The sequence below is a fragment of the Peromyscus eremicus genome, chromosome 15, assembly GCF_949786415.1.
Source record: "Peromyscus eremicus chromosome 15, PerEre_H2_v1, whole genome shotgun sequence".
NCBI classification, from domain to species: Eukaryota; Metazoa; Chordata; class Mammalia; order Rodentia; family Cricetidae; genus Peromyscus; species Peromyscus eremicus.
In genome coordinates, this window is record NC_081431.1 from 37,153,596 (window position 1) to 37,171,267 (window position 17,672).

Below are 17,672 nucleotides of genomic sequence, written 5' to 3' on the forward strand. Positions count from 1 at the left end.
TAGGACAACCTTCCTTCTAACTGCTTGCCACTTTAAACCCCAAGCTATCCCCTCTTACTTCTTTCGGTGGTCTCCAGCAAAGCCCTGAAACAGTCTACAGTCCTATTACAAGGAAAGATCCTCACGGTCTGTACAACACTCTTCCTTTCCCACATCACTGGGTAATCTCAGTCACACTGTGTGTCAAGACCACCTGCAGGCAAAAGACGCCCAAATTCGTATATCTAGACCACGCTCCTCTCTTCAGAGCACCACACAGATACTTAACACTCTTGGGTATCTCAATAAGTGCAGAACTTCATCTCCTTAATTATACCCCTCTCCATTGCCAAAACCCAACTCTTGCATTGTTCCTCTTATGAAGCATATGTCCAGAAAGTTGGTGTCGCCTTGACACTTCTTCCTTCCCTTTTGCGCCTCTATCCAAGCCAACATCAATCCCTCCACTTTCATCTCCTGCATAGCTCTACATTACGGCCACATCTTCTCTTCCCTATCATAACCAACAAACAGTAAGCTGCAGTGGTGGTCCCGTAATTAGAACGGACTCCTCCCTGATCCGCTCCCCTTTAATCCCTCCCCTCCGCAGCTGGTGGAAATCTAAAATGCAATTCTGATCACATCCACCTGGCCCATCCCTGCTAAAACACTTCCCCGGCACCCCATTGCTCTCACAATAAAGTCAAAATTCCCACACACTGCCTTCAAACCGATGTGTGACCTGGCCCCTACTTGTGTGGTACCATCTCACAATGCTCACTGACAGTTCTGGAGCTGCAGCCTCACTCACCTACCTTCAGCTCCTTTTGCTTTCATTAGCCTTGAATATTTCTGTCTTCTCTATTGGAATTTCTAGAAACCTCCATCTTTCTGACAGATGCTTAAGAGGCTGTCATTGGAGACAAGGCCCTGCTCCCGTTACACCTCACCTGACTCCAGTTCAGCATTGTTGTGGTTTTGTGTTTTGTTTTGTTTGACTTAAGCCAGTCTCATTCTGTAGACCAGGCTAGCCTCGAACTTGGGATTTTCATCCTGTTTCTGCCTTCCAAGAGTATGTGTGTGGCACCACACCTGGCTTGGTTTGTGTGTGTGTGTGTGTGTGTGTGTGTGTGTGTGTGTGTGTGTGCATGCATGCTTGGTTTGACTATCTCCTCCACTAGATTTGTAGCTTTTGCCCGTGACAGTCTCCCCTATGTAGTGCTGAGCACTTCATACATGATCCCCCAGCATGGAGAGAGCTCCAGAAACCAGTGCATGTTTCATGCAGACCATCAGCGTAGCAATAAGCTCTGATGATGAAAAGAACTGGAAGAGTGGAGTCCAGCCCAAGAAGACTTTGAAAATTCACTTCTGTTGGATTTTTTATATAATCCTAGAACGAAAACTTAAGAAGGAACAGCCTATTCCCCCCCTAATTTATTTTTATTAAATCTAGGTGAGTGGATGATGGTATCTCTATTTCTTCACTTGTTAAATAACAACACATTTATTATCTTTACCATAGTGCAAATAGAAAAGATTACTTTCTAGATTCTCACATAGTCACAGGAAGGAACACTACCAAACACATTGGTGAGAAGTAGATACCATCATTCCATGGATCAGAGTAGAAAATCTCACTTAGGTTGCTGACGTTTTTGTGTGGGTCAGCATTGGGGATTGAACCCAAGACCTGACAAATGCTGGTTGCTGACGTTTTGTGTGGGTCAGCGTTGGGGATTGAACCCAAGACCTGATAAATGCTAAGCAATTGCTCTGCCATGAAGCTACATCCCCAGTCTTTCATGCTAGTTGGGAGAGAGAGAGAGACATGTGCAAGTAGACCAGTCCACCATTACTGAAAAGAGAGAGGCAGGACTGTGGGAGTGATTTCTGCAGCAGCCAAGCCTCTGAGGAAGAATTGGGAAGTCTGTGAATATAGAATAAACACTGTCACTTGGAGACATATTGATTCTTTTTTCATACTAATGGCTCAGATGGTAGAACCACCAAACAATGACTAAAATATGAGTCAGATGCTTTCAAATCATTTCACTGAAGCAGGAAGACAGGCATGAAGAGAGCGGGTCATTAGAGGCTCAAACCAATACCTGCTAAATCTGAAATCCATTCTCCTTAGTGACTGCCTCTTCCCATCCAAGTCATTTTGACATGAGTGAGCTGGGGACATTCAGTCTTCACTGCTTGTGACACCCACTGACCATCCATGCTCCGTGGAAAAGGCAGCTCCTGGTTGGAATGACATACTCTTTCCCAATTCTGATTTGTCTTCCATCTCTTTCGGGCACTGTCTAGCATGTCTTCAGAGACGCCAAAGGGCTCAGCAAATGTTGAAATTGCCCTCTGGTGTTTTAAAAGAAATTGCCCTCCAAAGGGAATGGCACTATTAGGAGATCTGGTCTTGTTGGAGGAAGTGTGTCACTGTGGGGGTGTACTTTGAGGTTTCCTATGTTCAAGCTATACCCAGTGAGACAGACTACTTCCTGTTGACTGTACAAGATGTAGGACTCTCAGCTATCTCTCCAGCACCATGTCTGTCTGCATGCCCCCATGTCCCACCATGATGATAATGGACTGAACATCTGAAACTGTAAGCCACCCCAACTAAATGTTTTCCTTTATAAAAGTTGCTGTGGCCATGGTGTCTCTTCACAGCAATAGGTGTCTAACTAAGACACCCTCAAAGTTGAGTTTCATGAGATTTGGGAAAACCAACTTTCATTTAAGAATAAAATTAGCTCCTGTGAAGATGAAATTTAGAGAAATGGTTGTCTTTAGAGAAGCAGAAGTACATAAAGCTCCAAGGAGGTGAGATTATGCCGCACACAGCGACACATGGCAGAGCCTTGTGGAAGCACCTTGTAGACCCACAGCAGGCATGTGACCTATTCCCACAGCATCCTTTCCCCTCAGCCCTCCTTCTGTCATTTTCTAAATTTCAAATTGTGTCTTTAGATGTTCATCTTTATTTTATTTTATACTTATATTCTTTTTTCTAAAACTAGTGTGAAGACAATTTTTGCATATGTGTGGTATATGTGTATATGGTATTTGTATTCACATGTGTGTGAACACACATGTAGGGGTACACATTCAGTGTATGTCGTGAGAATGGAAGCCCCAGTTCAACATCATGTGTCTATCTCAGTCTCTCTCCACTTCATACATTCCACGCACCCCTGTTGTATCATGTGCCAGATAATATTCTATCAGACCCCCTCCTTTTTGACAATTATCACTCACGTATTAGAAGAAAGAGTATAGCTGCTTCCCCTTCTACAAGGAAGTCATGTCTTGATAAACCCTCTACAAGTTGGACATCTCACAAGTTGGAAGTTTATTTAATACCTCTGCCCTACACATCATCCTAGCCTGGCATCAGGACAAGAGAGTCTGCCTGGGAGCCTCAGCAGCCGCTGTGCAGCATGAGGCAAGGGTTTTGTAACATAGCATGCGTTGCTAAAAATTCAAAGTGAGGTGTGTATTGAAAGTCTATTGCTTTGACAGCTAACACTCCAGGTTCAGTGAGAGACCCGCCTCAATATATTAAGATAGAGACGGAGGAAGACACCTGACATTGACCTTCTCAATGTCTTTCATACTCACAACATACACTCCATGTGCACCCCCCATGTGTGCCCACTCACATGTAAATACAAACACATAAACCACACACATGCACACATATCCAAAAAATTATCTTCACAAGCATTTTGAAAAAGAATATAAGTATATGGTGGGGAAATCGCAAATCAAACCATCGTAAGTCAAGGAGTGTCTGCAGAATGTGCAGCACCTAATGCAAGTGTAGGTCTCCCCCAACATGCCAGGGTGAAGACAGAGCAGCAGCTCCCACCCACTGAGCCCAGTACTCCACACAACACACACTGCTCTCTCCTCTGAATCTATCAAATGACTTAGAAGTAATAGTAACACATCTTTTTTAAAAACTGTTTTTATTGTGGCAAAACATGCCTAACATTTACCATTTCAGCCATTTTTAAAACAATTAAGAGTGCATACTTCAGTAGTTCATAAGAGTGATCATTACTACCACGCATTTTTCAAAGTTTATTTTTCATTTTCCCAACCTGAAACTCCACATGCCTTAAGTAACTCCCTATTTCCCCCTGAAAGAGGTGTCAGGTTTACCAGAATCTATTCCAAGGGGGCCCCTGATAACCACCTACTTTACATCTTGTTGAATTTGACAGTTCCAATGTATGCATATTTATACAATACATAAGCAATATATTATATATATATGACATATATCATATATATATATATAAATATATTAGCATGCATATTTATACATTCACCTGTCAAGGGGCATTTGGGTTGTTTCCGGGGCAACATATTCTTAATATAATGGCACAATTTAAGACTCTAGATAAGTTAAATTGAATGGTAGAAGTCAATAGGGGACTCAGACAGGGTCCCTATCTCTCAAGGAGCTTGTAACTTGTTGTATGGGAAAGAGAGAAAGTGGAAAGAACCAACATTCACTAACGGATCACCATCACTAGGTGCTTTACCCCATTACTTCATGTACTGCCCACAGCCACTTTGAAAGATAGATATTGTAACAGTCACTTTACAGCAGTGTTTCTCAACCTTCCTAATCTGAGAGCCTTTAAAGACGGCTTTAATGCAGTTCTTCATGTTGTGGTGACTCCCCACCATAAAATTATTTTCATTGCTACTTCATAACTGTAAATTTATTGCTGTTAGGAATTGTAATGTAAATATCTGATATTCAGGATATCTGATATGTGACCCCTATGAAAGGGTCATTCAACCCCCAAGGGGTCACAACCCACAGGTTGGGAACTATTGATCTATAGTGAGAAAAGGAAAATGCCAATCACTTGAGTCACCACACCACAGCAGGGAGGTTGGGATTCAAACCCACATCTTAGATTCAGAATCCTGTGTTCCTTCCACTACACATGTGTCCCTATGACTCAAGGCGAATGTGGCAAGTTCTGGGGGAGGAATCAGGAAGGCAGCAGCAGCAGAAGACAGCCACACATTCCTGAGAATGAAGGCAGATGCAAAATGCCGGGCCTGTAGATCAGAAAGGCCGCAGAGGTGGAGGAGAGGAAACCACAGGAACAGAGCACAGGGAGGGGATCGGCAGAGGCACTCTTAGGGACTGGGGGATTGTGGAGCTAATGCTGCAAAGAGTGGGAAGGAACAAGTCAGTCTCAGTGCAGTGTCTGCTCAAGGGGTCCGAGCTCCACAGTGCAGAAATGCTGAGACACTGAGACACAATCAGAGCTGATTCAGGGAGACACCATGGCAATAATGTGTGACATGGATGAAGGGAACGGGAGAGTTTAGTCATAGGAAAATCCAGGTAGACGATCACTGGAAATAACAGATGGGACATAATCAGAATAGAAAAGGAGGTGTGGAGGCATGGGGGACAACTCGGGGGTGGGGAGACAACAGACTTGGCAGTTGAAACACTTTGATTTTGGTGAGCATACATCTTGGCTTGCCTGAGACATGTTCTCCTTGCAGAATTACTAATTGTACCTTTTGCTCCCAGAAAGAGCAGAGTTTGGGCAAGAACCTCTATGATCACACTGATTATGAGCAACAAGAAAGCAGAGCCAAAGGGAACTGACACCAAGATGTGACACCTGGTTCTGTAAAGAAGACAGAGTCATTTAAAATGCAGGAGGGAGATCAGATTCGGGAGTCTGCTGCCCGGGTGAGGATTCACTTAAGGGAGAGGAGCACCTTGCCCGTGGATTTGCGCTGCATCACATGATGGAAGGCATCGTTGATCTAAAAGGAATCCAAAACGGAATGTGGTCAGATTTACACAGATGCATATTTCAGCAAATACCTGTCAGATGGCCAGTTATTAAAATATTACTATTGAAATAATCTACTTCTCTATGGACTTTATATAACTATGCAACACTAAGTCATCCAAATGCAAAGTAATATAATAATATGTAAGAATAACTGATTCACAGAATTTCTCCTCATTTAAGCTTGTGATTTTCAGTGTTATCAGATAAATAAGTGTCAGCAGGCAGAAAGTCCATGGGCCAGTCCTTACTCTATTGGAAGAATTTTATACCAGCTTTTGAAAGAACAATATCCATGGAAGAAGAATCAATACTTTAATTTTTAAAAAATGTTGTCATTTTATTAAAATTAACCAGTTCCTCTACAACTAAAGTTACAACATATCACAAATCCTTTTTCAGAAATCCAAGGTTATAAGGCAAGTTATAAGGCAGCCATAGTAATGAAAGCAATGTGATATTGGTAGAAATATAGACCAATAGAATGGAATAAAGGCCCCAAAACAGAACCACACACAGTCAACTGATCTTAACGGGAGTAAAAGGAGCTCAGTGGAACAAGCAGGGAAAACTGGAGACCCACATTAAAAACAAAAGTTGATATAGGCATTCACAAAAATTACCCCAAACTAGTTCATAAATCTAAATGTAAAATACAAAACTATAAAACTTCCAGGAGACAGCACTGAAAACATAACTTCACTTTGGGTTTCACGATGAATCTGGGATACAGCACCAAGAGCACCATCCATGAGGGACGATTAGTAAATAAACTTCATTATAATCAAGAATGTGGAGGCTGGCAAGGTGACCCAATAGGTAGGATGCTTACTATGCAGCCTGGTGATGCTGGTTTGATCCCCAGAACCCACACAAAGTAGAAGGAGAGAAGCGACTCCACCAAGTTGTCCTCTGACCTCCACATGTGCACTGTGATACATGCACCCACACACGTGATAATAATAACTGTCAGTTAAAATATCTGGGACTAAGGAGATAGTTCAGTCCGTAAAGCATGTGAACCTGAATTAGACCTCCTAAACCCACATAAAGAATCTCATGTGTTCCTGTGACCCCAACTAGGGAGGCAGAGACAGAAAGATCCCCAGAGCTCACTGGCAGTCAGTCTGGCCACATCAGTGAGAACCATATTCAATGAAAGACTCTGTCTCAAAAGCCAAGGTAGAGAGTGATACAAGAAGTCACCTGGCATCCACTTCTTATCTTCACATACATGAACATACATGTACATGCACCAACATATATATATGCACATACACACAAAAAAAGAAAGTTAAAAATGAAGAGAGGGAGGAGGTATTATATAAGAAAGGCGGGGTGGGGGGTCAAGATCATGACAGGGAAACCCACAGAGACAGCTGACCTGAGCTTGTGGGAGCTCATGGACTCTAGACATGGGACTAACCTCGGCTCTCTGCATGTGGGTGACAGTTGTGTAGCTTAGTCTGTTTGTGGGGCCCTTAGCAGTGGGTCCAGGATCTGGTCCCTGGCACATGAGCTGGCTTTTTGGAACCTATTCCCTATGGTGGGATGTCTCACTCAGCCTTGATGCAGGGGAGAAGCTTGGTCCTGCCTCAAGCTGATATGCCATGCTTTGTTGACTCCCATAGGAGGCCTTACCCTTTCTGAGGAGTGGATGGGGGGGTAGAAAGGAGGTGGGGGGAGAAAATAGGAGGAGAGAAGGGAGGGGGAACTGTGGTTGGTATGTAACATTAATAAAAATAAATAAAATAAAATAAAAAATGTTTATTAAAAAAAGTCTTCTCTAAAGAATACATTGTTAAATGCATAAAAAGACAAGGCATATATAGCCTTGGAGAAAATCATTGTGAAACACGTACCTAACAAAATGATTGATAGATGATAGATGGATGGATGGGCGGATGAACAGACAGACAGACAGATAGAGATATATTAGAGAGAAAGAATGCTTATTACTCAGTAATAAGGAAACACCCAACTAAAAAATGAGCTGAAGATCTAAACAGACATCTTACCAAAGAAGCACCCAGGTATCAAATGAGCACACAAGAGGACACTCAGTAGACAGAGATAAAAACGATAATGAGACACACTATTAGGATGGCTAAGAGTCATGATACTAATACCAATAGCGTAATAGCAGTGAGAAAGCAGAGCAGCGGATCCCTCACTCGCTCTTGGTGGGCACACAAGGTGGAGCAGACACTGTGGAAAGCAGTGTGGCAGTTTCCCACAAGCTAAACATGCACTTGCCATACAACCCAGCAACCACATTCCTGAGTCTTCACTCACATAAAGTGAAAACTGTGTCAGGATGAAAACATACACATGACATTCATAACAACCTCGTTCACTGGGAAAACCTAAGAGCAAGTGCCTTCAGTAGGCAGTTGGATAAGCAAACTGGTATGTTTGTGCAGTGAAGTATCATTTGGTGACAAGAAAAAATAAACAAAGTTGGGTGTAGTAGTGCACATCTTTAATCTCAGCACTCGGGAGACAGAGGCAGGGGAATCTCTGAGTTCAAGGTCAGGCTGATTAGTGGAATGAGTTCCAAGACAACCAGGGCAACATAGAGAGATTTTAAAAAGATCCTGTCTCAAATAGGAAAAAGAAAATAGAAAAAAAATGAACTGTCAAGCCACAGAAAGTCATGGAAGAACCTTAAGTGAATTCTGCTAATGAAACACGAAGAGCCTGTAGACGATGCCGACCACATGACATTCTGAAAAGGCCAAAATTACTGAAACACCAGAAAGAGCAGTGGCTGCCAGAGATACGGCATAAGGGGCTGTATGACGATGTGGAGCCGGGAGGATTGTTTAGGGAAGCTATTCTGTAGGCTATGTAATAGTGGTTACACAATAATCAAACACTTAGCAAAACCCACAGAGCTGTACCACACAGAGAGTAAGACTTAATGTGCACTCCCCACCGTGATTAACACTCTTCATGTGCAGGTGTTGGCTCGAGAAAATATGTCTCTGAGAGAGGGCTTTGAGAGTTTACAGCCTCACCCTGCTTACAGTTCACTCTACTTTATTTTGGCTATTAAAGATGTGATCTATTTCATGATGGGAAAATGTACAGAGACAGCCAGCCAAACTATTGGAAACTCATTAACTGTGGACCAATAGCTGTAGAGCCCCCATGGGACTGGACTAGGCCCTCTGGATAGGCGAGACAGTTGTTTAGCTTGAACTGTTTAGGGGGCCCACAGGCAGTGGAATTGGGATCCATCCCTAGTGCATGAGTGGGCTTTTTGGAGCCCAGTGCCTATGGTGGGACACCTTGTGCAGCCTTGGTGCAGCGGGGGAGGGGCTTGGACCTGCCTCAGCTGAATGTACTGGGCTCTGATGACTCCCCATGGGAGACTTTGCCTTGGAGGAGGTGGGAATTGGGGTGGGTTGGGGAGGAATGCTGGGGGTGAGAGGGAGGAGAGGGGGATCTGTGGTTGGTATGTAAAATGAATAGAAAATTTCTTCATAATAAAAATAAAAAAAGATGTGATCTCTTAGCTTCCTGTTCCAGCCATCTGCTACTATGCCTCCCCATCATTATGGACTCTCCCACTGGAACCGTAAGCTAAAATAAACTCTTTCTACTGTAAGTCCCTTTCGGTCATGGTGTTTTATCACAGCAACATAATGGTAACTAATATACTAGGTGACTTACAACATATCAAAGTTGAGAAGCACAGATCACACAAAGAACTATATGCATTAAAAAGAGACAGACAGGGCCCCAAACAGAAAACTCAAAAAGGACAAAATATAATTCAAAGAACTAGAGTACCTTCTAAACAGAGAGAGAAAGTGGGGGTTTGCATGTGTGTTTGTAAAGTGTTTCTTCTAGGGGGAGGGAACACAGAGTTGAGGTGTGAATGGGGCCTTCATTGTATGTGTTAAGCAAAAACATCACTGAGTTACATCCCTAGCCCAGCCAGGAAGAAAATATACAGAAATGCTTAAATTCATTAAAGTCAGGAAATTCATATTAAAATAATAAGATAATTTTTTTTTTTTTTTTTAGTTTTTTTTTCGAGACAGGGTTTCTCTCTGTAGTTTTGGTGCCTGTGCTGGATCTTGCTCTGTAGACCAGGCTGGCCTCAAACTCATAGAGAGCCACCCGGCTCTGCCTCCCAAGTGCTGGGATTAAAGGCGTGCACCACCACTGCCCAGCTAAAATAATAAGGTAATTCTTTATGCCTTATCAGGGTAAATATCAGAAAGATAGACACTGCTACACAGCAAAAAACTGGCAGATAAACAAGAACTCTCACACATTGCTGGTAGGGACAAAAACCTGTTGGGTCATTCTACAGAGTGACTAGCAACCAGAATGAGTGTGTATGTTACCATAATCCAACAGTCCTGCTCCTAGCAAAACAGTCCCCCAAAAACAGCTGCACAAGTCCCTAAGTTTAGACCTATGAGGCTGTTTATTATCATAACGTACTGAGATGTCATGAAAACAGCCTCGAGGTTTATTGTGAGTGTATTTGCAAACCGTGGTGGGTGCATGCCACGTACCACTGCCCAGTTCTGGGCAGCAATGGAGTAAGTACAGAAACAGCAGCACCCAGTCTGCATGGTGCCTGAAGTGAAGAAGCGGCTCCAGATCAGGACCACTCCAGACCACACCACCAGTAATGCAACTTAAAGATGACCTACAACAGGATGAAAAATAAATGAATACATTTAATTGATTAAAAAAAGATGACACACGAGTGCGTCCGTGTGCTTTACAAGGAAATATAAACCCACAAAAAGCACCAAACATGCAGCAGAGGTGTGCTTGGAAGGAAGGAAAGAGTGAGGACAGACAGTGGGGGATGAAGAGTCAACAGCATAATAAAAGGCGAAGACAAGTACACAGATACAACAGCAGAAGGTTGGCCTTGCACAGGCCAACAACGAATACATGCTTTGAAAAGAGATTGCTGGTTAACCACCCCTTTCCATTTGAGATTCTCCCACAGAAAGTAAATAGCTAAAAATAAGTAGAGAAATCAATCAATCATGCCACTCTCTGTGCAGCATGAAATCTGTTTTCAAAAACATCTGCATTGCGGGGCTTTGCGCCTTAGGAGAGCTTTCCATGGTGCAAACAGACTCGCTGGGAGGAGGTGGAGGAAGTCTAAGACAGATGTTAGGAACACTCATCCCCATTGCTATCTCCAGGTGACTCACCACTGCATGGCTCTCCCTGTCAGGTAGGAGCTGCTCATTCCCCAAGATCTGTCATAGCCTCACAATAGAAAGTAGCTGAGAAAATAAATATTATTTAAGAGAGTGGTGCTTCATCACTAGGCATCCCAGGGAAAGGAAGACTCCTCTGCAGATGAATGTTAACAGAAAAAAAGAAGCTGTGGCGTTGTGCCAAGTCTTGTTTTTAACCATTTTGTATATAAACCCTTTGTAAAAATGAATCCCATATTTACCTGGCTTGCTAAAGAGATAAGACTATGTGGAAAGCCTAATCTTATTTATCTGACTGTATTTTAGATGTCCCATCAGCTTTCCAGGCCCCAGTGCCACTTCTGTTATGATTATAATTGTTTCTAAGAGAAACTCAACCTTGTCTGCTTGTACCCGGTGGTTTCCATCCAGGCCTGGGAAACAGGGAATCAGTGGAGTCTGGGGCCCAAAGTAAAGTGAGGACAGTAAAGTTCTGAGTGAGAGCCTGCGAGGCAAAGCACAAAGCTTCAAAGTCATCCTTTGAGAGCTGCTACAGAGGTCTGGGGACACTGCCCTGCATCCTACAGGCTGTTACAGACAGGGAGCCACAAAGCACTGAAGCCCAGACACAAGCTGTACCCAGAACATTGGTTCTCTGCCTTGAGGGGGACGAAGCCGTAATTAAATGTGTCTGGTGAGACACACAACCTGGAATTTGAGGGAGCGAAAGATAATACTTTTGTTTTAAGGTGAAGGTTCTGCTTTTGGAATTTTTAATTAGCTCATCAAGTAGGAATAATCAGAGTACTTAGAGTCCCCAAATATATCATGCTGATTCATGCCTCCCATTAGAACTTGGCTCTTCCCCTATCAGCACCCTCCTGAGGTTTTTCCAACTGAAAAATAAACTCAAGGACAGAACTAAGTCCTACATATTTATGGACTGTCATACAGAAAGTTCTCAGGGAATGATGAATAAAACAAACCCATGAATAAACGAGTGAATGTACCTGAGACTGAGTGGGCTTTCCTATTAAAAAGTGAAATGTTTTGGCTAATGACATTGCTGAATTACATTCACCATGTCCTTATTCTGATACAAAGTGATCTGAATCTTTTTTTAAGTCAACCAATGATGGAGGAACAACTCAGTGGAAGGGTGCTTTTCCTAGCATGTGAGAAATCCCTGGTCCAAGTCCCGTGGTATAACACACAAAAAAAAAGTTAATCATTGCATTTCCTCGGAAGATAGATGCAGAGATGCAGACAGCATATAAACTCATGAAAGGATACTCAAGGTCTCTGCTCATTAGGGGAATATAAGTTATACTCGCAAACAGGTAACTTTATACATCTAGTAAAGTGGCTAAAATTAAACAACTGACAATATTAAGTGCCAACAGATACAAAACAACTCCAACTCTCAGGCATTAGTGGTAGGGAATGTAAAATGGCTCAGCCACTCTGGAAAACAGGTAAGAGTTGGTTTAAAAGTTAAAAATAGTATTATAAAATAGGTAGAAGCAAAATTACAAAATGTTAAAGCAGACAGTTCAACTTCCAACCCATATATCTACCGTGGTTTCTGGTTCAGAATGCCCTGCACATAGGAAACCTATTTGCCATGGGCTTTGACAGGAATGGTATATGGTGGTGTTTGTTCAAACTCATGGGATGTAGAGACTGAGGCAGAATTGTTTCTGAATAACGGAGACAAAGTGAAGAGCTTCTGGGGTGGTCAAGCCTGCCCTTTTCTTACAGACATCAACAGCCGCTCCTTTTAAGATTATGCATAGGTTTCTTTTAAACTATAAAAGCAACTGAAATCAAATTCTGGCCCTACATCATTCTTGCTTAATAACATTACCATAGGAGATGAGGGGAAACAATAAAGCCAGTATCTGTATAATTTTTTAATGTTAAATATACACTTAGCATATATCCTAGAAATCTCAATCCTAAAATAAATAAAGCCATATTTCTACAAAAAAAAATGAACATTAATATTAGTCAAACCTGAAAACAATCATGTGTCTTTTAATTGGCAACTGAATAAATAAGCTGTTACCATAGCTTGTTTATATCCATTATCCATTCAATGAAACACCATTCAACCTCTTTATAATAAAGTTTCCATATAAAAAGAGAAAATGTCAGGTGGTGGTGGCACATGCCTTTAATCCCAGCACTTGGGAGGCAGAGGCAGGTGGATTTCAGTGAGTTTGAGGCCAGTCTGGTCTACAGAGCAAGTTCCAGGACAGCCAGGACTACACAGAGAAACCCTGTTTTAAAAAAACAAAAAAATAAAAAGAGAAAACAATACCACTTCACAATAAAAGGGAATGAACTACTGATGCATTCAGCAGCCTTCATGAACTTCTGAAGAAACATGCAAAGTTAGAGTCAGGCATGGTTGTGCATGCCTTTAATTCCAGCACTCAGAAGGCAGAGGCAGGAGGATTTCTGTGAGTTCAAGACAGCCTGGTCTACAAAGCAAGTTCCAGGACAGCCAGGACTCTGTTACACAGAGAAACCCTGTCCTGAAAAACCAAAAGAAAAAAAAAAAATATGCAAAGTTAAAGAATCCAAAATCATGGGGCCTAGAGAGATGGCTCAGCAGTTAAGAGCACTGGCTGCTCTTCCAGATGGCGTGGGTTCAATTCCCAGAACCTACCCATGGTACCCCACAACCATCTGTAACTCTAGTCACAAGGGATCTGATACCTTCTTCTAGCCTCTGTGGGCACCAGACATGCATGTGATGCACAGACTTATGTGCAGTTAAAACACCCATACACATAAAACATAAATAAATTTAAAAGTAAAAGTAAATACATAAATCAACAAAAAATAATAAAAAAAAATCATGATATTCTACAAAAGCCCAAATTATAGGGAGAAAAAACAGATTAGTGATCTCTAGGGGCTATGGAGTAGAAAAGGAGGCTGGATTACAAAGGGGCACAAGGAAACCTTCTAAGATGATGGAACTAGACTATATCTTGATTGTGGTGGGGTGGTGACATAACTGCATTTGTTCATCAAACTCAGAGAGCTGTCTGGGTACAGCGACATGCTCCTATAATCCCAGCTGCTAGGGAGACTGTGGCAGGAGTGTCTCTTCAACTGAAGAGTTCAAGGTCAAACTGCGGCTACAGTAACATAGCCTGGACTCCTTAGAAATAAAGCCCAATTAGAGACACTCATCTCCATCACAACACCATCCCCTCAAGACTCAGAGATCTAGGGGCTGGAGAGATGGCTCAGAGGTTAAGAGCACTCTTCCAGAGGTCCTGAATTCAATTCCCAGCAACTACATGGTGGCTCACGACCATCTATAATGAGATCTGATGAAAAAAAAAAAAAAGAAAATCAGAGATCAATGGAGAAGAGGGGCAGGAAGAAAGACTGTACAAGCTAGAGGTGGTAAGTTCAAGGAAGTGTTCTCCAGACACAACAGGGTGGATGCACATGACATATGAACTCACAGAAATGGTGACAGCATGCAGAAGACTTGCACAAGCATTAAGCCAGACACAGTCTCAGAATGGGGGAGGGAAGGTGGCCATGAAGTCCCGCCCCTCGCTGAGAAGCTATTGGCATTTTATTGCTACTGGGAGAGGAGAGTCAGTTGTCTTCAATGGAGTGGCACCTGGTATATTGACCGCACTACAAGACAAGCCCCGCTTTCAAGACTAGTCAGCCAACACAAACTGCACTTAATGGGTTCTAAGGGGTCAGGGGGTAGAGAATATGAATGAATATGATGGTGGGTGGGTGTGAGGGTGGAGGAAGATCTGGGAGGAGCTGGAAAAGGGGGGTGAATATAATCAAAATATATTTATGAAATTCTCAAAGAATAAATAACACTATTAGAAAAAAGAGAAGACGCTCTTTTTTTGTGGCACCTTCTGGGCAGTTAACCATGTCAAGATGAAGCTGAACATCCCTTTCCCAGCCTCCATCAGAAACTCATTGAAATGGACAACGAACACAAACTTTATACTTTCTATGAGAAGCACAGCCACAGAAGTAGCTGCTGATGCTCTGGGTGAAGAATGGAAGGTGGTTATGTGTCTAAAACAGCAAGAGGAATGACAAATCAGGTTTTCCCATAGGGCAAGGTGTCTTGATCCCTGGCAGAGTGCACCTGCCGGTGCGTGAGGGGCATTCTTGTTACAAACCAAGGAGAACTGGAGGGAGGAAGCGCAAGTCTGTTCAGGGGCTCATCACAGGTGCCAAGCTGAGTGTTCTCAGCTTGGTTATTGTAAAAAGGGAAAAGAAAGATATCCTGGATGGACAGAAGACACTACTGTGCCTCGGAGGTTGGGGCCAAGAAGAGCCTGCAGAATGCAAAAGCTTTTTTTTAATCACTCTAAAGAAGATGATGTCCGCCAATATGTCGTCAGAAAGCCCTGAAACAAAGAAGGTGAGAAGCCCGGAATCAAAGCCCCCGAGATTTAGCATCCTGTTACTCCACGTGTCCTGCAGCACAAGCGCTCTGAAGAAACACCACACTAAGAAAAATGAGGAGGAGGCTGCAGAATGTGCTAAACTTTTGGCCAAGAGAATGAAAGAAACCAAAGAAAAATGCCAGGAACAGATTGCCAAGAGATGTAGGCTGTCCGTGCTGAGAACTTCTACTTATAAGTCTGAGTCCAGTCAAAAATAAGTCTGTAAGGATAACAAACAAATGATCAGACCTTGAAACCACACACACACACACACACACACACACACACACACACACACACAAGCACACACACACACACACACACACACACACACACACGCACTCTAATGTTCTCACTGAGGGTTGCAATTCCAGAGCAACAAGGGTAAAGAGAAAGGAACTTGAATCAAGGGAGAATGGAAACAGTGTAGTGGTGTGTTACAGATCCTCAACTAGTTGTAGCTTCTGAGGTACACAGAGCACCTGCCCATAAGGGACCTCTCTGAAGAAGCCATGTAAAACAGTCAGTGGGATGAAAATAAAGCAGTCTACCCCCTGGCTTCCATTCCTCAAAGCTTGCCCAACACAGTACATTCTCTGTGTCCCACTGCATCACCCAGCCCTCGTGCTGCTGCTGGGAAAAGAGGCTTCTGTGAGTCCATTAGCTCAGGCCTCTGCTCCACAGCTGCACACTCCAGGCTGAGGAGCCCCACGGAGGCCTTGGCTCTAAGATCTGCCTCACTCCAGGGAACAAGAGCCTGTCAGTGGAGTAGTGAGATGCATCCTAGGAATAGCCATCAAAGTTGTATGACTGAAGACCCACAGAAAGAGCATCCCTAGAGAAGTGTGACCAACAGCCAAATGGCCACGGGTCTGAAGTAGCAGTGGGAGGGTGGTGTATTAGAGGTGGGCATACCATAGATGAGAATCTCCACCAACTGGGTCTCGATCAATGGAATCAGTACTATAGCGTTTAAAGTTTTGTTGTAAAAACTATTCCACCTGTTCAGAGGAACCTTGAAGCAAGCAATTTCTAGTCATTAATTCTATTCATGTGCTCTCACTCCCTAGATTCTATTCCCAAAGACCCATTCCACTGCCAGCCCCTCCTACCTCATTACAAACCCCTCTGCTAGGCCCTGTCCCCATCCCCAGTGGACTTCTGCTGCTCAGGTGCAGGCCACATCAGTCAGAAGAAGAGGTGAGTGACAAGCCTGCCAGCTGAACTGCTCCACTCCTTAGATTCTGTTCCCAAAAACCCACTCCACAGCCCAGGCCCTGTCCCCAACCCCAGTGGACTTCCTTCTGCTGCTCAGGTGCAGACCACACCAGTCAGAATAGGTGCAGGTCACATCAGTCAGAAGAAGAGAGACCCCCTAATGCACCGAAGGCTAAGCTAGCCTCCAGAGACCAGTCCCCAACTCAGACAGACACTCCCTACTAGATCAGAAAACATGATATGACCAGAAACCCAGGCCACAAAGACTAAAAGAACAAAGAGGAAACAGAAGCCAAGGAACAAAACACCCATCCAACAAAGACAAACTCAGAAATCAGCACCTACAATCATCCCAAACCCCAGAGTAAGAATGCAATCAACAACAGCAGAGCCCAGCTATCCTACAACAGCAAAACCTGAATATTCCAATGCAGCTGAAACACAAGAAAATGACCTTACAAAGTTTATGAAGATGATAGAGGTCCTTAAGAGGAAATGAAAAAAATCCCTTAAGGAAAAAGCAAACAAAAAATTGGAGGAAATATATAAATCCCTTAAAGAATACCAAGAAAGCCAAGAGAAAACAAGCAAACAGGTGAACAAAACAATTCAAGAAGCTAGGCGGTAGTGGCCTTTAATCCCAGACTCGGGAGGCAGAGGCAGGTGGATCTCTGTGAGTTTGAGGCCAGCTTGGTCTACAAAGTGAGTTCCAGGACAGCCAGGACTGTTACACAGAGAAACCCTGTCTCAAAAAAAACCAAACAAACAAAATTATTCAAGATCTGAAAATTGAAATAGAAACAATTAAAAAAAAAAACACAAACCAAAGGAATTCTGAAAATGGAAAATCTGGGTAAGTGAACAAGAACTACAGATGTAAGCAAAACCAACAGAATACAAGAGATGGAAGAGAGAATCTCAGGCCTTAAAGATACAACAGAAGAAACAGATTCATCGGTCAAAGAAAATGTTAAGCCAAAAAAAGCTCC

General features: G+C 43.0%; 1 protein-coding gene across 1 annotated transcript in view; it reads right to left on the reverse strand.

Annotated features, from left to right (window-relative positions):
- Nucleotides 1-4,352: 4,352 nt before the first annotated feature.
- The window catches only part of LOC131925472 (quinone oxidoreductase-like protein 2), a 33,647-nt gene continuing 20,327 nt past the window's right edge, over nucleotides 4,353-17,672 (reverse strand). The window contains exon 10 of the mRNA XM_059280817.1: nucleotides 4,353-5,799. Within this exon, the coding sequence (XP_059136800.1) occupies nucleotides 5,731-5,799 (69 nt within the window). The 3' untranslated portion in view covers nucleotides 4,353-5,730. The remainder of the gene's footprint in view (nucleotides 5,800-17,672) is intronic.